Here is a 23,013-nt window from a genome sequence, read left to right as displayed (position 1 = left end):
TCGCGAATTTCATTTCTGTTGCATCGAAATTGATGAGCTAATTTCTCTCACTCAACTCTGTTTGAAACAAACACATTTTGTTTTCCAAAATAAATATTACAAGCAAACTGAGGGATTAGCCATGGGAAGCCCCCTCAGTCCCATCCTGGCTGATATCTACATGCATTATTATGAATCAAAATTGTTTGAAACTTTAAACTTCCCGGCATGGTTCCGCTACGTAGACGATACTTTTACCCTGTTTGAAGGTAATAAAGATGATTTAAATAAAGTTCTTTCAACAATGAATTCTATTGATCCTGCTATTCAGTTCACTTTTGAACTTGAGACTTGCAATTCTCTTCCGTTTCTCGACATTCTGGTCACACGTAACACATCCAACTTCAGTACTACAGTTTACCGTAAACCTTCATCGGTTTGCCTTCCACCACACTTTAAATCATGTCATCCGACTAAACAAAAGTTAGCTTCATTTTATTCCCATGTTTTCCGTGCTCTTCAAGTTTGCTCATCCAAACTAGCCCTTGATGAAGAACTAAATTATTTAAAAGCATTTGCTATTGACAGGGGCTTTTCACCCAACATTATTAATCAAGCAGTTAAAAAATTCTCATCTCAACACACTAAAAGCCACACTCTTATTTTAGGAGATTATAAAAATTCTGTTGCCATTCCTTTCTTTCCATCAATTAGCTATAAAGTTGCACATATTTTGCAGAAATTTAACTTTCGGGTTGTTTATTCTCCCATCAATAAAATTCGGACTTCTATACTCAAGGACCCCATTTCGGATATGAATTCCTGGGGTATTTATAGGATTCCTTGCCAGTGTGGTTTAATTTACATTGGCCAAACTAAGAGAGCCTTAAAATTTCGCGTCAAAGAACATGAGGCATATGTTAGAAAAAAGGAAACACAGAAGTCTTCTGTTGCTCAACATTGTTGGTCCGAAAATCACACTTTCAATTTTTCTGCTGTTAAAATTATTCAAAAAACATCTTCCATTGGAGAACTGGATTTTCTAGAGGCATTTCACATTCATAAAAATATTTCTGTTCTAGTTAACGATCCTAATTCCAATCCAAATTTGCCTTCGGCTTTTAGAGAAATTATGTTTTAGTTCTGGTTTCGCCAACAGATGGCGCCACTTGCTTATTCTTGTCCAGACTTTCTTATCTTATCTAATCATTATTTCCTATCTTGTTCATTTGCGGTTTTGCAGCTGAAGATGGTGGTTCGGTAAAACCATCGAAACTAGTCCTGTGAAAATTTTGTAAATATAACGCTGATTTTTGTTGTTTGACTTCTGAATTAATATTTTAACTATCAAGCTGCTCGTGCTTCTAAAATTTCATCCGATCATTCAATACGCCATAATGTCCAGTCATCTACGCAGCAGTTTTTCCGGCCTTGACTAAACGTGATTTGTTTTCATCTTCCGCCAAAAGAACAATTTATATCAGATATATGCATATATATATATAATATTTCCGCTGATATGCCTTAATGAAATTCGAATTGGCCTAATCTGCCATTTACCGCTTCTTAGTTTTTATATTTTTGCTCGATTAATTTGTTAATACTTTTACTAGTGTTGGAATATACCTTAATTAGATTAGCATATTGCTTACTATTAGTGATGATTTTTACTTATAAATAATCAAATGTTGTATTTTTTCTCTTATAACACATTTCATTGCAACTTATTTTGCTTATGTTAAAGTTTTCGCGGAACCACAGTATTTTAGTGGCTTTTTAGCGCACGAACTGGGATTTTTCTTTTAACCTTTTTCTAAATTTTGCAGCACAATGAGCAAAGTTTTTGACCACATGGGTCTTTTATCGTTTGTTCTTTTTACTTTAGTTTAAATTATATATATATATATATATAGATATATAATTTTTATCCAACAGAAGATTTTAAAATTGCTACATTTGTTGACATAATTCAACTACGTGGGTGGGTGCCCGTTATCCTAATGCACCTACCTCTCTCCCCGTCTACGTGTCTGAATAAAGTTTTGCTGTAAGGTGGGTGTGGAAAACAACAACGATATCTGATGTATTGTGTAAAGCATGCGGGAATCATTAACACGAGCCAATGGTGTTTATTGTTGTAGATAGTTTCTTGATGGACACTAATATGTTAATAATGAGGAACCAGGAGTGGTAGCTCTTCTTAATTTCAAAAGGATGAAAACATCGAAAACTTTCGACAATTGTTGTTGGAAAACTGTTTCTTCGAATGGCAGCTGATGTGCGTCACACCAAAAAGCCACTGCACAGAAAATTGTCACAAGAGATCTTGAAAAATGAAACATTTGTTCTTGTTCGGTCCTTCAAGTATTTGCCCACAAAATAGAAAGAAGATCGAATTTCTGCTATCATGGTTTGCTCCAAACATATATATATATATATATCCCCTATATTGATCCTGACTTTTGATCTCTCTTAAACAGGCCCAAATTTTGCACTAAATTTTAGAATTAAAGTATTACAACTTAAATTTTAATAATTAAAATGTTAACCAATTTTTAATCTAATATTTTTATGTATGCATACTTAATACAAATAGTCAATAGGTTATGTAAATGGTAATATATATATATATTAATATTTCTATTGAGAAATTGAAAAATAATCATTGTAAAATGAAGTGGTGGTACTCAAGTTTGTAAAGTTTTGTTTAGATAGTACACGCTAATCAAAAGATTGAGAACCCCTGGCTTAGACTAAAGGGGAAATAACCAAATTCTCCTCTTCAATGAAATAATTCAACAGATGACAAGAACTGCAGGGCACTTTTTCTCGAGGACTTCATCCCCTTTCAAGAAGACTTTGTATGCAGACTGGACGGCATCAGCGTCGGAAAATTTCAGTACTATTTACGTTGCGCGTGCACTTCAACCACAGAAGTTATGGCGGGAAAAGAAGGGATAAATACTTTATCAACCCGATGCCAACAGTTTCAGCTTACGTGTGTACAGTAGCTCCGCAGCTACACAGATGAGCATGATTGTCATTTTGTTCGCTTAACCATCCGTTAGGCGCGTGGACTACGATCGTAGACCAGGTATATTTTAAGTAACATAATTTCTTATGGATCAAGAGCTGCCTCCTCAGTGACTATTTGAAATGTATTGTTTTACACAACCAGTATCGTTTCGTTTCTCAATGGATGCGTACATGGGGTTTATTTCGATAAGAATTTGGTTGGTCTACGTTTCTAGAACATGCACCTGATTGCGTTGCATTTTTATTGATTTCTTTCCTTCGCGTTTTATAGTATATAATGTGAGATAATTGACGTTTTTGACATATGTGAGTGTGAATTCTTTTTTCTGATTTCAATGAGAAGCATGTCGCAGACAAAAAGGCGCCGAACTGAAAAGTCGAGAATTCCGAAAGTTTGGATGGATTCAAGAACTGTCCTCTGAAGATGACATAGAAGAAAGTGGGCACGAATTTGAAGAGGATACACTGGAAATTGAAGAAGATATAGTAAATATTAGTGACTACAATTCAGACACAGAAGAAGAAACATCGGAGACAGAAATATTAGAATCAGAAGTAAATGATATGCATGTTGAGAGCATACGCAGTAAATACTACATCGGAAAGGATGCAGTGACGAAATGAAGCAAAATTAGTCCAAATGGTGCAAGTCCGCACGAGCAGAAACAATATTATTACACATTTACCTGGACCTAAAGGAAATGCCCATCAAACAAAATCAGAAATCGAATGTATTCGGTTATTCATAACCAATCCTATTATAAGAATGATAACGAAATCAACAAAAATTTAAGTATTCAGTACCGATTAGACAGAATTAGAGATGCTAAATTTACAGATGAAAGAGAAATAATTGATTTAATTGAAATATTGTTTTTGATAGAAACTCTACGAAGCTCAAGAAAAAATGCTGCTCGGTTTTGGTATAATTCAAAAGGCAGTGGTATTGAGGTACAGTGGCAGTGGCAGTGGTATGTTGCCTTTTAATGAGTGAAAAAGATTTGATAATGTAACCAGCGCCCGTCTGCAAAATAACTGAAGTCACGCCCCCCTTTTTTTTAATTTTTGTATAGGAGAAGGACGTTTTCAAGAAAACATTTGTTGACTTTTTTCAACAGTTTATCGAGAATAATTTGTTTTTGTGCATTTCATATTTACAAATTTTTCTATAATTTCTTTTGCATCTATCTCTTGACAGATTTCGTTTTCAGTGGCAATAAAAGCTAGATTTATGAGTCTTTCCTGCGATATATTTGATCGTAAATATGTCTTGAACAATTTTAATTTGGAGAATGAGCTTTCGCTACTAGCAACACTAACAGGATTACTAAGTAGTATTCTCAATATGATCTTCAAGTTCGGAGAGTATAAATTGTTTGACAATTAAGTTCAGAGTATCGAATGGGCCATTCATACCGGCTGTAAAGATGTCTTTCGAAGCTACTATTTCGTCATAAAGGTCTTCTGCGATAATATCTTTATTTTCATTATACTGTAAGAACTTTTCTAATTTACTGCATTTTATTTTCAAATTTGCAGTATCGATTTCTGATAAATTACCCAGAAAACTAAAATTATCGCAGTGATTTTTTATTTGCATTAAATCTTTCATTTATTGATGTCCAAGCAATATCCAAAATTATAAAAAAGACATTTGCATTAAACTTCTCTTCTGGAGATTGAGGGGATTCGTCAGCATGTTCGTAATAGAAGTGACATTTCTTTTTCCTTTGTCGGACTTTTTCAACAGTTTTAAACTGTGGCTCGCCATCCATTTCTTCACTAACTTCTTTGGATTTCTCAAAAATACTTTTGTAATTGATATCACTTCTATATTCTTCAATAAATCTTTTTAAATTACTTATTCCTTTAAGGCAGTGCAACACTGAAACCCTTTTCTTGCACTTCTTTGCTGAAGGATTAATTCTGTTAAGCAAATCATGCCAAAGTGTCAAGGAACAAACAAATTTAGAATCCTTGATTTTGACACACAGACTTTGTGCTTCATGTAGCCATTTCTTTATTCATCTTCGGATATTTTAAAAAGAGCGTCATAGATTACTCCTAGTTGATATCTTAAAGGTCGAATGGCTTCAATTTTACTTTCCCATCGAGCGTTTGGGAGTGGTTTTAAGTTAAACAGGAAATGCTTTTCAAAAGAACTGACCATCGCTTAGGAGAAGAAGAAAATACATTGTATAATTCTTGAATTGCCAAAAAAAAAAAAAAAAAAAAGGTATCTGCATTCACCTTTGCTGCATCGTTAATCATTATATTTAAACTATGAGCGGCGCAAGGAACATAAAATGCGCGACGATTTATTTTAAAGATTTTATGTGTAAGATAGTTTTTCTTTCCCTTCATATTTGCGCCGTTGTCATATCCCTGGCCTCTCATATTATCAAGGGGAATGTTCCACATTTTCAACTTTTCCATTACTGTTACTGTTCAGACCATTACTTGTAGAATTTTCAACTTTAATAAAGCCTAAAAAATGCTCCTTGATTTCTGCCACTCATCATTGCAGACGACAAAACGTATGACGACATTCATGTGTTCAGTTTTGCTAATATCGGAAGTACAATCTAAAATTACAGAATAATACTTGGCTTTTAGAAGAAATAGTAAGATTTTCTCTATTATACTACTGCCAATAATTTGCAGCAATTCATTTTGACTCTCTTTGTTTAGATAATGACTTTGCTTATGCTATCTTTAGGTCGTAATACTCTTTCGATGTGAAATTCCATAACTGGGTCGAACTGAGCTCCATATTGGTTCCATATATATGTGAATTCCATAACTGGGTTTCATAACTGGAACATTAATTACAAAAGAGTTTTTTAAAAAAAAACAATTAAGAAGACTAAAAGAGACTTTCGAAATTATTTGTTCAATAAAATCAAGATTTATTATGACAAGTTTTATAAATATGCCACAAATAAAGGAAAGGAAAAAGTTATTTTACATAGAGATAATTGTAGTGTATCCACGACTGCCATGGAATGTTATGATGAGTTGATTAAAGACACACTGAGGCTGGATTATTGTTCTAATTATCCTGATTATCGAAATATTTTTATAGAAGACAACAAGGAGGTAGAGTGGGCGTTTCCTTATGAAGAGATATTTGATGTTATTTCTAGCCTCAGAGATGGCATTGCCTCTGGACGCGATGGAATCGGGACTACTTTAATTAGAATTCCTTTTGGGGAATTCACTTCTTTTTATATATTACTTTACAACAAATGTATGATTTTAACGACTTTTCCTGATATTTGGAAAATTGGAAAATTGATTCTTGTTCCTAAATCTACAGGTAGACATAGACCCATCTGCTTATTAAAGACCCATGCGAAAATCCTAGATAAACTCATCACAAAAAAACTTGAGTATTTTTTAACGAAAAATAATATTATCAGTTCAAATCAATATGGCTTTCGAAAGAACATGTCTACTGATTTAGCATTATACAGTATGATCCAACAAGTCAGAGAAAAGCGACAAAGTAAGCATGTAGGCCTGGCTTCCTTCGATGCCCGAGGGGCATTTGACTCTATTAGCTGGTTCTCCCTACTGTCTATATTAAAAGAAATTGGCATCTCAAGAGATCTATTTGATATAATTAAAAGTTATCTGGAGAAGAGAGAATTATTTTTGTGGGCAACTCTAATACGATTGATTAGTCTTCATTATAAAATTGAAAAAGGTTATTCCCAGGATTCATGTAGTGCTCCCTGTTCTGGAGCCTCATAGCAAATAAATTACTGCAAGAAATTGTACGTGATACGAATATTACCTGTTATGCCGATGATATTATGGTAACTATTACAGGAGACTCTCTCGTAAAAATAGAGGCTACTTTTAAACTGCTTGAAAATGTTTTTAAGAAATGGAGTACTGAGCAAAATATAGAATTTAATATTGAAAAAAACAAATTGTATGTTTTTCCCTCGGGGAGAGAGAAATGCTAGAACCCCGAGATTGAAATATGATCAAAAAAGAATGAAATTTGTGATACCTTTAAATACCTGGGCGTAGTGATCGATGATAAGTTGAATTTTTTAGAGCATTTGAAGTCAATACAACGAAAAATAGAAAAAAATTTAAATTATTATAAAAATACTTTTACTCCGATCACTCTGTCTGACAAAAGCTCTACCCTGAGGGATATTTACAAAAATGTTATTATACCGAGAATTCTTTATGGTATTGGCGCATGGGGGTGATAGAGCAGGGAAGTTGGTCAAGACAAGGCAGAAATTAGACTCATTGGAGAGGGCCTGTACACTTGCAATTACAAGATCATTTAGAACAATCCCGACAGAACTAGAAAAAAAAACCCTTTATCATAACTTTTTCGAGCAGCTGGTGAAGAACTATCATCTTTCTAACAAACGATAAGGAAAAGTTTGACCGTGTGATGGGTCAAACTTAAATGCTTGCCAAGGGCTTCGTGTACAGTGACTCCGAAACCTCTCTTTCCCCAAACACCAGCTAGGTCTTACCTCAATCCATTTGTACACCACCACGACAGCACCGAAGACAAAACTAACAGATACCAGCTCACGGCGAACGTTAACCTCATAATAATGCCCTTTGTATGTTCTCTCTCTTCATGAGTCATAAATTCAAAGATCGTTTCGTTTCAGGAGTCAAGGTTGGGAGAGCATTAGAATTTCAAATCAAAATTTCAAGAGTTCACGGAACATAGAAATAACATTTATTAACGATAAACTTATATTACTTCCGCTTATAGCGGCCATGAAACATAATCAAGCATCAAATATATATGACATGCGTCATTCTTCATGTTCAAGCGTCAAGTGATATATTTTTCATCGGCGCGCATCAAGAGCGCCACCTATCTACCAAAAAGACGGAACATACTCCGCCCCGATGAACATTGGTTCATTACAACATTATTATAAAAATCTTCAATTTTAGATTCAAACAAGTTTTCTAAAGTTCAACAGTATATCATATAAAATAAAAATGCATAATGACAAATTTAAATTGAATAACAACATTAAATTTAGCACAAAATTTTACAAATAAAACATACTTACAATCTCTAGAAGGAAAACAAAATAATGAAACTGCTAAATTACCATAATCCACAATTGTGGTCCATTCTCTGAATCTGAAACATAATTGAATTAATAATAATAATAAAGACACAAATTATGAATATACAATTAATGGTTTTTTTTTTTAGAGTCTTATTCACTCAATGGTAAGCGGGAAAGTTTATGTATAGGACGCTTCATTTCGCCCAATAAAGTTTTTAGTTTCACAACACGAACTTTTCCATCAGCACCAGGATATAGTTCAATTACTCGTCCAAGTCGCCACTTTAATGAAGGCAAATTTTCGTCCTTTATCAAGACTAAGTCATTGAGGGCTAGATTTGGTTTATCCCTCAACCATTTGGTACGCCCTTGTAATTGCGAAAGATAATCTTTCAGCAGGGGTTAGCTTATTATTTGTAAGATCAGGTTCAGGAATTGCGGTTAATGTAGTCCCAATTAGGAAATGTCCAGGTGTTAAAGGATTAAAATCTTCAGGGTCAGATGAGATGGAAACTATTGGCCTTGAATTCAAACACGCCTCGATCTGTGTAATTAAGGTGTGAAATTCTTCGTATGTCAGAACCTGGGTCCCAATAGTCCGCTTTAAGTGAATCTTCATTTGTTTCACTCCAGCCTCCCAAAGGCCTCCAAAGTAAGGGGCAGCAGGAGGATTGAAGATCCATTGAATATTTTCACCGCTCAGGTAGTTTTGAAATGCTTCTTCAGAGGAAAGTGTAGCTTTGTATCTTCTTAATTCTCGATCAGCCCCAACAAAGTTGGTTCCTCTATCGGAAAAGATTTTCTTGGGTTTTCCTCTACGTGACACAAATCTTTTCAGAGATGCTAGGAATGCTTCAGTTGTTAGATCACTGACTACTTCTAGGTGAATGGCCTTTGTGGTGAAGCATATGTAAAGGCAAACGTAACATTTATATCTCGTTCCTCCTCTTCCTTTCCTAGCTTTAATTAAAAAGGGGCCTGCAAAATCTAGTCCTGTATTCGAGAATGTTCTATCCGGCAATACGCGAGAAGCAGGTAGGTCGCCCATTATCTGACTGGATGTGCTTGTTCGATTTTTAAAACATTTTATACATTTCCAAATTATTTTTCTTACAATTTCTCGGCCATTAACGATCCAATATTTCTGTCGCAGAGCAGATAATGTTAATGTGGCTCCTCCGTGAAGGTTCACTTCGTGAAAGTGTTTGACTATCAATTCAGTAACTTGGTGACTTTTGGGAAGAATGATTGGATACTTTGTGTTTTCTGAAAGATTCGAGTTACAGAGTCTACCACCGACTCTAAGGATTTCTTCTCTATCAAGAAAAGGATTTAATTTCAGGATTTTACTGCTGAGATTCAATTTCTTCCCTGCTTTCAAAAGTCTAATTTCTTCTCTAAATTCGGAATTTTGCATGATTTTAAAAATCAAATTGCTTGCCTTATCCAATTCTTGAACTGTTAAAAAACCCTTGAGTTTTAAAGATGTAGGTTTAATATTGCGGCAGAATCTTAAACACCATGCAGTTACGCGTTTCAATTTTTTCCAGGATGAAAATCTGGATGTCAATTCAAATTCAGCCTCTTGGCTAATAACAGAACATACAGTAGTTTGACGCTGTTCTACCTGTACCTCTTCCACCATAGGCTCAATCAAAGGATCAAAAGATGATGAAGGTACATTTTTCTCTTTTAACCACACTGGTCCATTGAACCAAAGTTTATTTTCCACTAGATCAGAAGCTCTTAATCCACGTGAAACTATGTCAGCCGGATTGTCATTTCCCTTACAGTATTTCCATTGCGAAGGTGATACAACATCTTGTATTTCCCGTACACGATTAGCAACAAAGGGTTTCCATTTATCAGCGGAACCCCTGATCCAGTGAAGAACAATTTTAGAGTCACTAAAACAAAATACATTATCTTCTTGGATATTAAATAATTTCCTTAAATATTTAACTATTCTTGCGGCAATAATAGCTCCCATAAGTTCTAAACGAGGCAAGGTTAATTTTTTAAGTGGGGATACACGGCTCTTTGAAAGAACAAAAGACGTACAGCAAGAATCAGGATCACGAAAATATGCAACAGCTCCATATCCCTTGAGGCTGGCGTCACAAAAGACAAAAAGCTCTATTTTATCGAAATTTACACATTCATCATTTAATATGTATTTTCTAGGAATACACAAGTTGAGAATAACTTCAATTTCAAAGTACCAAGTTTTAAATTTTTCACTCAAATAGCTGGGCAAAATTGTGTCCCAATCAATACCCAATTCCCATAACTCTTGTAATAAGAATTTTATTCTGATAACAAAGGGTGCAATGAATCCAACTGGGTCATAAATTTTTGCCACAATCTGTAATACCTTTCGCTTTGTAACGTGTTTCCAGTCAACTGGTTGTAAAAGTTCTTGTACATCTAATTTCAAAGTATCCTCATCCAAATCCCAAATTATTCCCAGCACCTTTAACGTTTTCTTATCCAAATTATCTTCCTTATTAATTAAACCAATATCTTGCCAATGATTTTTTAAAGATACGGAATTTGATTCAAATTTTCTTAAGTTCATACCAGCGTCTTGAAGAATTTTAACTGCATCAGTTGATAATGAGAAAACTTCTTCAACGGAGTCTGCTCCATGGATAAGGTCATCAACATATAGGGACTTATTTAACATGTCAACAGCTTTGCTATATTTCTTTTCATAACCCTTAATATGATGTTTGATAGTGGCGGACAAAATAAACGGACTTGTTGTCATTCCAAACGGCACTCGGCACATTCGGGAAACCTTAAAGCCTAAACTATTGTCACCATTGTCGTAAGAATGATCAAACCACAAGAACCTTAAAAAATTTCTATCTTCACTATCAATTTGAATTTGGTGAAAAGTGTTCTCTATGTCTGCACAAAATGCAACTTTATGTACGCGAAATTTTAAAATTATATCCAACAAGTTAGGATTTAAATTAGGGACTGATATCAAACATTCATTTAACGATTTAGCTCCTTCAGACTTAGAAGAGGCATCATAAACTATTCTTATTCTTGTTGTTACTTTTCCTTCACGTATAACGGGCCTATGAGGCATATAATAACAGTTAGCTTCATTTTCAACAAACTTACATTGTTCAACAATCCCCCTTTCAAATTGTTCTCTAATTATATTATCATATTCATTATATAGGAAATCATTTCCCTTTAATTTATGCTTAAGTCCTAGAAATCGTTGTTTGGCAACGAAAAAATTATCAGCGAGTTGTGATTTATTGTCCTTCCAAAAGAGTTTTGTTTCGTACCTGCCGTTATTAAATTTTAAACTGTCGTTAAAATGCTTAATAGTATCCAAATCAGTTTCCGAAAATGTTTTGTTTTCATTTTCAATTCCTATCGAATCCAATTTCCAAAATGACTGCAAATCAAATGTGTTTCCTTCAACGGCAGATAAAAACAACGCATTAATTCGAGTATTATTATTTTTTACTTTACCCATCACTGTGTATCCAAATATGATCGGTACTATAAACAAACCATCATTTATCATTGAATTACTTCCTGTTTGTATATACCAGAAATGCTCCGCGCCAAGCAGAATATTTATGTTCTCATTAACGGGACTTGTATCCGAAAGTTCCAAGCCCTTTTTAGTCATAAATTCTTTAATGTTTTGACATGTTGATGGCGCCTGGAAGTTTATTGATGATATTAATCCTATCCCTATAGCTTCTACAACAAGGCAGCGATCATCGTTTTTATTTTTTATTTTTAGACTATATACATCAAATTCTTGCGAGTTACCGTGCTGATTTCCAAACGAATAAATTGTTAGAAATTCTTTTCTAATGACTTGCAATTCTAAATCGCGCGCTAACTTGTGGGTGATGAAGTTTTGTTCACTACCTGAATCAATTAATAATCTTACGATTCTCGATTTATTTTTGCTTTGAGCAATAACAGAACATGTCTGTAAAAGCACACTATTTTCAGGTTTTAAAGTGTTACAGTGGGAAGTAGATACTAAAGTTTTCTTTTGCGTATCTGCGGAGTTAACATCTTCCATTTCTTTCGATTTCAAACGGCAGAAAAGTTTATTATGATTTTTATCGTTACAATTTTCGCATGGTTGTATTTTTGAATGACAAAACGACCGCAAATGTGATCTCAGAAGGCATCTGTAACAGCGACCTTCATGTTTTAATTTCTTTCGTTTTTGTTCGTCGGAAAATTTCAAACATCCGGCAGATGTATGTTCGTTTGATTTGCAGAATATGCAAAACATTTTTACCGATGTGTTAAAAGCAGAAGCTTGTGATTTGACTTTATAATTTTTTAACCCTTGTTTAGGATTAACCCCTGTGTATTTATTACCTTTGGTGCTATTAATCAAATTACTTGCTTCTCGGCATTCAGTTTCTATTTTAATGAACTCTATTAATTCACTTACTTCTATATTTTGGTTAGATGTTCTTTTTCTATGGAATTCAAGAGCTAAATCTTCAGGTAACAATTTAAGAATTATTGGGTTCAATAACTGTCCGTATGAACCGCTAGTAACATCTAAACTACTTAAATTTCTAACGCAGATTTGTAACTGATCATAGAGCTTTCTTAACTCAAAAACATTTGAAGAACTTTTAACTGGTTCTAACTGTAACAACATCTGCATGAATTTTGATATAATAACATCTTTACGACCAAACCTCTCTTCTAAACTTTTAATACATAGATCATAATTTTCTTCAGATAAAGCATAACCTGAAACACAATTATATGCTGAACCAGATAATAAACTTTTCAAATATGTAAACTTATCTATTTTAGATAAACTTGGATTAGAATGAATAGCATTATCATACGAATTAAAGAATTCGAGCCATTTACTGGGATCACCAGCAAATTTTTCAATATTTAATTTAGGTAATTTTACTGAAGCACTACTTGTAACAACATTATTACCATTTAGAATACTACTAATACCATTACTAGTTGTAATTATACTTCTTTCAACAACTTCATTACTGTTAATTTTCTTTACTTTACTAACAATCTTAGCTTTAAACGTTATAATTTTTTCATCATATTCTTCACATACAAGTAGTTCGTTATCATATTCTTTTTCATCAATTATGAGAGCATCGATCTTTGAGTCAAGAGTTTTAAGTTTTTCATGGTATTCAATTAACAATTCATATGATGAATTTAAATCTTCTAGATGTTCTTTACTTAATTCTTCCGATAATAATTTCTCAAGTTTATTTAGAAGTGTAGTAACTTTACTACGTACAATAGCACGTTTCTTTTTCTCTTTTGCTAAATCATCCATTATGTTTCGTTTTCAAAGATCGATACCAAGAACAAATAAATCAAATTTCTTACCTTTCAAAAGGTAATTCCCCTTGTCGCGGGTTTCAGACACCAGAAAAATGTATGTTCTCTCTCTTCATGAGTCATAAATTCAAAGATCGTTTCGTTTCAGGAGTCAAGGTTGGGAGAGCATTAGAATTTCAAATCAAAATTTCAAGAGTTCACGGAACATAGAAATAACATTTATTAACGATAAACTTATATTACTTCCGCTTATAGCCGCCATGAAACATAATCAAGCATCAAATATATATGACATGCGTCATTCTTCATGTTCAAGCGTCAAGTGATATATTTTTCATCGGCGCGCATCAAGAGCGCCACCTATCTACCAAAAAGACGGAACACCCTTGTAAATATCCCCTCAGCGCATCCAACAGCTTTGCGGGAAGTTGTTGTTCCCCTGTACATATCTTTCCTTTTGATGTCGCACTGTTACACTACCTTTTATAATTGAAGTATTGTGAAATTCTAATGTTGATTTTTGTTTATTGCTATACTCAATCTTGTAAATGCTTCCAATGTTTTATTGTATTGTTATTATTTGTTTTAATATATCAGCTGTCAACAAAAGCCAGATTTGTAAAAGGCATCACAGACAAAACCGCTGATGTTTGGACATGTAAATTCATAGACAATATCTAAAAATGAACCGTCCCCAATCAAATCAATTCTCCAAAATTCCCATCAAGATGGAATCAACAGATCTTGTTGCGGAAGAGCGGCAACCAAACGGTTCGATTTCCCCGATAGAGGAATACAACCTCTAAGGTCTTAGCAACCCACAGAACCACCTTCGTGTGGTATTTTGAAGTTTAGTTTTCTATGTAAATATTATCGTACATTTTTGAGAAATAACCATTAAAAATATCCCTAAAATTAAATTCAACATCTGAAATCTTCTAGTTGAGCGGATTCAGATTTTTCTCCAAAGGACGAGAGGGAGAGGGGACAATGCGTACCAGGCACGTAAATCGGAAAATTTCAGAGGAGGAAAGTGCAAAATGTTTTGCTAATACACAAACGTTATATGTTAACATCTGGAATGAATTTTACTGTGTGTTGTAAACCCAAGCTTAAATGACCAATATAGACAATTCTGTTTTTAGCTCGAGGAAATTAATCAAATTTGGAAATTTCAAAGTCAACGAGAAGGACAAGGTCCTCAGAGAATCTGCTGCAGCATTCCCCAGCAGAGTACGGGGCGAAGCCCCAGAAGCCAATTTAATATTAAAAATCTAATATTCTCAACGTTTTACGAAAATAACTGAATATAAAACTTCAGTTCTTTAGCTCGGGCCTTCCCTGCCTACATGCCTAATGGGTAAGTATAAAACTACTTGGGTAGGCTCCTCAAGCCGCTTTTTATATCTCTTTTGCCTTTCTGTACAAACACGTGCACGAACACACCAAAGTGCTTCATTGGGGAGCCTAGTCATTAAATAAATTGAATAAACGTTGATAATTTGGACTTAGACTATAAACCCCTGCAACACGCTTTCCCACGAAAGAGGAAAATAAATCTTCTATACGACTTGAAATATTCTATTATATTGGAATTTTCGTCTATGAAAATCTTGCCCCCCTCTCCAACTCCCGTGAAGAAAATGAAAAATTGGCGCCTGTGTTCATTCTTACATATGGAAAAATGACAATTTTGCCCCTATAGAAAGCCCTCCTTCTCACCCTCAGAAAAATTTTCTAGGGAAAAAAAAAAAAAAAAAAAAAAAAAAGCCGTATTTTACTGCACACATTTTAAATAAAAATATAATAAAATCGATTAAATAAGGACAAATAGAAATTGTATTATGTAAAATAAAATAAGTACGTACTTCATCAAATGGACTTTTTTTTCCAATAGAAATAAGGTTATTGTTCACTGCGCAAAAAAAAAAGGGGGGAGAGCAGTTCTATATCTCTCGTTCTGCTGGGCCGATTGACAAAATTCAAATTGCGTTTTTCATGTCTTGAAAGCGCGACTTGGGATATATATTAGATTTATATATAACATTGTTCTAACATAGGTATTTTGACACAAAATCGGACTTTTCTGAAATAACATACCAATTGCTTTCTACATTTCAGTTCTACCACTTAAATTATGCCTAGATATTAAATTTTGCAATTTTTAATAAGAAATTTATGGAAAAAGTAATAATTTAGCTTGGCGCATTTTTTCAGTTTGAGCCAAGAAGTTCGCCAAGAGCCACTTGGCGAACTTTTTAATTTATAGCAACCTATTTTCCTTTCCTTTTTTTTTCATTGTCCATGAATAGAAAAAAAAAGTGATTTCGTTATTAACGCTTATAATAAATACGCCAAATTTCAAATATGATGGCAAAAATTTTATAGGCTATAATTCAAATTTTGTTTTCGAAAAATTTATAAAATTTATTTTAAAATACAAATTTTAAAAATAAATCATAAAAATGGGCGAATTTTATTTGGAATTTTATTTATACCTAAATTTCGAAATATAAAAGGAAGACTCAAATAAGTTTAATAAAAGAGAATTATTAATAAATACATATCAAATTCAATTAACATCGAGGAGCTAAATTTTTTTAAAAACTCCTCGTGCGGTTTCTGCAAAACTTGGCAGTTTGACATAATTTGAGTCGTAGAATCGAAATATGGAAAAAAATTGGCTTGTCATTTCAAAGAATTTCCGATTTTGTGTCACAATACCTATATTAGAACAGTTGTATATATAAATCTAAAACATAAGTCTCATTTTCGGGACATGAAAAACGCAAATTGAATTTTTTCAATTGGCCCACTTAGAACGGGATATATAGAACTGGCTCCCCTTTTTTTCGCGCATTGTACCTCCATGTTCTGGTTTTCTTTGTTTCAAAAAGTGATCATACCTTGACAATACATCATTCTTGACTATATAGTTACTGTTCTAATTTACTGAGAAGAATTTTCTCATTGCAGGTGACATATACAGTAAGGAGCTTCTAGAAGTTGAAGTACCGGTTGTTACCAATGCCTACTGTGTAGAAGCGTATGGCGGACTCATCTTAGACACAAATATTTGTGCTGGAGGGGAAAAAAATAAAGATGCCTGTTCGGTAAAGAACTAGCTTAATATATTTAATAGCTTCCTGTAAATCCTATAAATGTTTTGCGAAGTTTTACTGTTTTTCGAGATCCCGGGATTCACTGTATGGATTTAGAAATTTCACTTTACTTACACTTTGTTATGGTGTGTGTGTGGTTATGGCAAAGCCTCAAGGGCTATCTGCCTAAGGGGTGGGATGCCTTCGTGGAGGACTTTCTAAGGGAAACTGGCTCGTATACACGTTACACATGGGGAAAACCACGAAAACACCCATGCAGCCAGCCCGTTCGCGGGATTCGAACCTCAGACCAAACTACCAGTGTTCAGCGACTTTACCGCTCGGCCGCTGGTGGGCCCACTTTGTTATGGAAACTACTTAAAAATCATTCTGAAATATGGATACTTCTCTGTTAGGTGTATCAATTGATTTTACATTAATTGTAAGGAATAGGTTGAATCGACAGATATGAAGTTCTTGTTAAACCAGCAAGTTAAGGCGCCGTATATCAGCGGCCAATTTCTGAACGGATAAAATTGTATTTGCCATTTTGTCTGAATCTGTGAAATTATATTTAGGACCGATTTTGAAGATCACAGATTTAGCTGTTTTTAACTTCGTCGTTATCAATTTCGAGAATTTGAATAGTTTTTTTTTTCATCCTTCATTAAAATATTTGAGAAAATAAGCACTCCTCAGTTTCTCGATAGATCCCATCTAATATCCATTGGAACTGTTGAATATGGTAACTTAATTTTTAGGTTTCAGTGAATAAGATTTTCGTTCCATATTGTTTCTCCACCACTAACTTTTAAGATTTGAAATCAGTTTTTATTATATTCCCAACACGAATTTCATGTTCTCAAGCTGGAAAAACTGTTTCTATAAATATCTGCAGTATATATTTGTTGCGAACTTCGTACACAAGCAGTTCAGTGAAAAACTTCAATTTACCTGTTGAATAATTAAAAATCTTTTCTTTATTAAATAAGGGCAAAAATCTTCAAGTGGCAATATATGTTAAAATAATATCATAGCGAGTTTTTTTCTCTACCGTTTATCACTGCTGTTTTCAATATCTCATCTTGAAAATATAATTTTTTATTCTTATTTTATTTCCTTTTATGTTATCTTGAATTTTGGGGAATGAAATTTTCAATTAGTAGACCTACTGTAGTTTTTTAGTTTAAAATTATTTCAGGTCATTGATGTGGAATCTGAATATAAAGATCATATCTTGTTCATTAAATTTTATTTGTACATCGATATATCTCTAGTACTATAGCAAGACTTCACACATGTATAATTATACCTATATGCTAAAGCGTGCCTTGACATTTCAAGCTAGTTTTTAGGTTGTTCGTGTTTGTATGCAAATAGTGATGGACTGTCGCCAATAGCGCGATGAACATTATGAACTGGAAATCCTGCAAAGGAGTTTAATTGTGTAACTCGCTTATTCTTTACACTTACTCCTTCAGGAACGGACAGTGATATGACACTGTCTTTTATATAACTCCCTTTTTCGATATCTATTTGTGATACTAACCAATCTTTATATATTTTCATATAAAGTATTTGTTTCGCTTAAAATTTTCGTCTACAGCCTTTTTCCTGGGGGGGATTACAAGTTAATTAAATATCATCTCGCTTGAAACTGCGCTGGATACAAGGTAAGAGGAATCATTTTGCTCTTTACTTTTATTAATTTGTTATGAAATTTCGAGGCTATAAAACTGTTTTACAACAAAAGATTATGAGACTGAGGGAAAAAAACCATAACTAATTAAATAATAATAATAAACTGTAAAGGACAAACTGTAGTTTCATATCAAAACCGAGAATTAATTTTTTCGACGATACAAAAATGTTGAATTTAAGTCAAATGCAAATTTCAAAACTGAATTCCAGCAATTACTCAACATGGAAATTCAAAATGCAAATGCTACTAACAAAGGAGGATCTTTACGATGTAATCAAAGATGTTCCTCCAAGCCCTATTACAGAACAATGGAATAAACGGGATAGGCAATGTCGCTCGATGATAAATTTATTTATCGAAGACAGCCAAATTATTCACATTAAACATGAAACTACTGCTAAAGCCACATGGGAAAAACTCAGGCAGGTACATGAAAGGTCTAATCTTTCAAGTAAACTATTTCTTTTGCGAAAGCTTTACAGGTTGAAGTTTGAGGAAGACGGAAATATGCAAACACATATAAATACATTACTGTAGTTAGTCGATAAACTCAAATCAATAGGTGAGAACATAAAAGACGAACACATTTCAGCGCTTTTACTTTGTTCAATGCCTAGTTCTTACGACACTCTCATTACGCTCTTGAAGCCAGAGCAAAATCGGAACTGAATCCAGAATTCTTAGAACGGAAATTAATTGACAAATTCAGCAAGACAGTTGAAAATAATTCATCAGATTCAAAGGCATTTAAAGCCTCATTTCAAAACAAGACAAAGAAAAGTTTTGCTCGTATTGTTATGTTTATGATAATTTGGCGAGTATCAATAAATGAGATCGTATAAATTATTTACTCTCGTCTAACAGGCAAGCAGCAGAAAGCATTATTTTTAAAGTACTAGGATTTAATTAATTTAATTTCTGGTATTCTATTATATTTAAAAATTCCATCTGAAACTTTTCTATACAATTTTAGTTATGAGCCAGTCAAGAAGTTTAAAAAGGAACTGTGCATTCAACTATTTTAAAAACGTAAAAAAGTTATTTTTTTAATTAATAACAGTTTCGAGATTATATTATTATCATTCTGAATTGTAGCATCATACAACCAAATGTACACTGCTCAAAAAAAAAAATGGGACAGTCCTATATCTCCCGATCTACTGGGCCGATTGACAAAATTCAAATTGCGTTCTTCATGTCTCGAAAGCGCGACATAGGATATATATTAGATTTATATTACTATTCTAACATAGGTATTTTGACACAAAATCGGACTTTTTCTGAAATAACATGCCAGTTTTTTTTACATATTTGGATTCTACGACTCAAATTACGCCTAAATGTGAAATTTTGTAAATTTTGGAGCGAAATTTACGGAGAAATTCACAAATTTATATTGGCACTTTTTTATCAGTTTGCGCCAAGAATAGTTCACTTGGCGAACTTCTTAATATATGGCAACCTAGTTTCCTTTCCCGTGAGAGGAAAAAAAGTCACCATCGTTCTTTTTTTCCAAATAATATTCTTTATATTATATTTTTAATTAAAACTTATTATTTTAAGTAATTTTTTCTTTTTCGAATTTCATTTTAATTGTTTAAGTTGCATGGTTTTTTTCGAATAACTGTTTTAAAATTTTCTATTTACCTATTCGAACTGCTTAAATAAAGGTGCAGCAATACTAAATTTTACCCAAAAATTTATTTTTTCTTCTCTTTTTCTTCAGGCATTCTACTTTATTCTTGCTCTTTTTCTTTAGGCATTCTGCAAGTATATTAAAAAGCATCCAAATTTTCCAAATATCTTGATATTTCTGACAATCATTTTAAATAAAGTTATCGCCTTCCATTTCATAAAGGCCCACAAACGGCCGAGCGGTAAAGTCGCTGAAACCTGGTAGTTCGCTCCGGGGTTCGAATCCCGGTAAACGGGCTGGTTGCATGGGCGTTTTCGTGTATTTTCTTATGTGTACCGTGTATGCCAGCTGGTTTCCCTTAAAAAGTTCTTCACAAAGGCATCCTTCCTTTTAGGCAGATACCCCTGCTTTGACATAACTTAATAATCCAATTCAATCCATTTCATCAATATTTGGTCAGAGCCTTTATCAGTCTTTAGAGGCTAAACATTTTAAAGGTATGAGATGAAAGGAAAGACTGGTTTCATCAAGAGGTTTTGGTTTATTTAATTACGACAAAGCACACTAGGGCTATCTGCCTAAGGGGAGGGATGCCCTCGTGGAGGATTTTCTAAGGAAAACTGGCTCGCATGCACGTTACACATGGAGAAAACCACGAAAATGCCCATGCAGCCAGCCCGTTCGCGGGATTCGGACCTCGAACAGAATTACCAGCGTTCAACGACTTTACCGCTCGGTCGCTGTTTCATCAGGAGGAAAAAAAACATCTTTAGGTGACGTCCACATACATCACTGGATAAACTCCTGAATCTTCAAATAATTCGAATGAGAAAATCATGGGATTCTCCATTTATGATACGATATGATGTTCTATAACGTAATTTAAATTTATACAACCATATAGTCTAAAACCAGTCGCTCTTCACTTTAATCTGCAATGATATCGTTTTTGTCTTTTCTGTTAACCACAAGCTCAATTGATGGTATTTGCTGGTGTACACGTCCAAGTGTTTTTTCTTTGAACACATAAATTCTTTGAAATATCCTGAAAGTATATTCAAAAGCGTCCAACTTTTTGAAACATCTTGGTATGTCTGACAGCAAAATTTCCCTGCAAATTTTTGCTTACTTTTCTCCCTAATTTTCTTCTTTCCTACTACAGTTATTTTCAGTGCACACACAAGAAAATTAAGATTTTTCGATTGCTAGACTTCCATAAATTTTGCATTCTTGTCAATTTTTTAAAATATCAGTTACATGAATTGCGTTTCAGCTGAAGACAGCTTTTCATTTTCTAGTCATTTTAACTATAAATAAAGTTTAAAGCGAAGTCCAAAGGATAAATATTTTAATTAAAAGATTTTTGCTAAATGACAAAGAAATAAAGCAGTCCAGCAGGGTTTATTCTGTACCACCGGGTGACCCGATTCTTATATCGGCTGAAACAATCTAAATCATATTAAAGATCATTTTTTTATATAATCTATAACGCGAGAGAAAAATTAGCTTCTTAAAACATTCTTTCTAAGAGGATTAATATAAAAGATTATATTTATATATATTTTTTTAAAGCTGGGACTTGACCCAAACTGTCAAATTTTTAAAGTTTAATTTACATGGTGGTTATAATTAAAGTTCCAATTTGAAATGGTCATAAAAGGAAAATTACCGTACCAAATGTTATCAAACTTGGGAATCGTGTAAAGGAGGTTATGGGAATTTAGTTTCTGTAGGAAAAAAAAAAAAAAAAAAAAAAAGAGTTCAAAAACTTACCACAAGGGGAAAAATGGCGCTGTATACAATATTGTTAAATGAAATAAGACACGAAAACATCTGTTTAAAATGTGTTTAATATTTTGCGAAACGTGTTACAAAGCATGTTCAATGTAGCCTCCAGCATTTTCCGAAAGCAAGTTAAATCCTGTTACTGCATTCTCAAGAGCAGCTCTTAGCATATCAGGAGGAATGTTACACACATGTCAGTGTATCACATTTTTCATTTCTGCCAAACTGTTTAGATTATCACCATAAACAGTGCTTTTGAGGAAACCCCATAGCTAAAAGTCACAGAGGTTGAGGACTGGTGGGAAGAGGGGAAGTGTTGGCCTATAAGACGTTCATTCGTGAAATGTTGCCTAAATTAACTGTGCGACACACGTGAGGTGGGGCCAGCCCTGCATAAAAATCGTAGTATCTAAAATGCCACGTTACTGCAGTTCATGTATCACGAAACATTTTAACATTGACTCTAAGTGAGCTGCAATCACAGTGGTCCAGCTGTCGACTGCTCTTCAGAGAAAAATGGTTCAGTTATGAAACTAGCTGTCATTCAACACTAAACGGTGTGGAATGACTGCTATGCAATCGAATGCAATAGGAAAATGCAATGGAACTAGATAGATAACATGAGGCATTTCTTCGGCCCAAATCGATTAAAAGCGTTTTGAATCAGTATCTTCATGTTTTAGGGCCGAATTCAGGCTTCAAAAATTACAAATTAACGATCTGTAAGAAAACGAATTCCAGATTGTACGCACTTGTGCGAGTGATTTGGGATCTCACATTTTCTAATCGCTAATTCGTGGTTTTCACGGACGAATTTCTCACTACACTTTTATGACCGTTTCAATGTGGAACTTTAATTATAACCACTCTGTAAATTATTAAATTTTAATTTGAAGCTATGCGTTATATGTATACCATGCGTAAATTTTTCGCTTTTATAGAAAAATAAAGAATCGAAGCAAATATACTTAGGATAATGGAACAAAACTGAAAAAAATTCCCCTCCCTTCGAAAATAAAATATTGAAATTCAACCTTGAATTTATTGGGTTATCGAAATATTTAATTTGACTTATCTTCTAAGTCCTAGTTCCGACAACAATTCCGTCAAAATTTCCGAATTACTTAAGCTGAAGTAAAAGATTTAGTATATATTCACTGTATGTTAGTAAAGTAATCAGAGTGTAATAAAAATAGATTATAGAATTTACGCTGATGCAACTTTTTGTCTGACTGCACAACATGTAATGGAAGAGAAGGCTTGTAGAGATCTGTTTTTGACATGCCTCTAAAAGTAGATGTCATACTCCTTTTGTCTCTTCAATATTAAAAAACTTTCCTTTGAGAGGCAACTTTAGTTTTTGTG

At 33.6% G+C, this 23,013-nt stretch overlaps 1 protein-coding gene across 2 annotated transcripts in view; it reads left to right on the top strand.

Annotated features, from left to right (window-relative positions):
* The window catches only part of LOC118182794 (transmembrane protease serine 9-like), a 157,848-nt gene that overhangs the window by 91,223 nt on the left and 43,612 nt on the right, over window positions 1-23,013 (top strand). For both annotated transcript variants that reach the window (XM_085820333.1, XM_085820334.1), the window contains one exon: window positions 16,401-16,537. In XM_085820333.1, coding sequence (XP_085676459.1) covers window positions 16,401-16,537 — 137 coding nt within the window. The remainder of the gene's footprint in view (window positions 1-16,400; window positions 16,538-23,013) is intronic.

Source organism: Stegodyphus dumicola, chromosome 7 (assembly GCF_044657685.1).
Source record: "Stegodyphus dumicola isolate Sdum_Otavi_A_Nest chromosome 7, ASM4465768v1".
NCBI classification, from domain to species: domain Eukaryota; kingdom Metazoa; phylum Arthropoda; class Arachnida; order Araneae; family Eresidae; genus Stegodyphus; species Stegodyphus dumicola.
The sequence above is the reverse complement of the archived record's forward strand: the minus strand, read 5'-3'. Positions and strand labels throughout refer to the sequence as shown.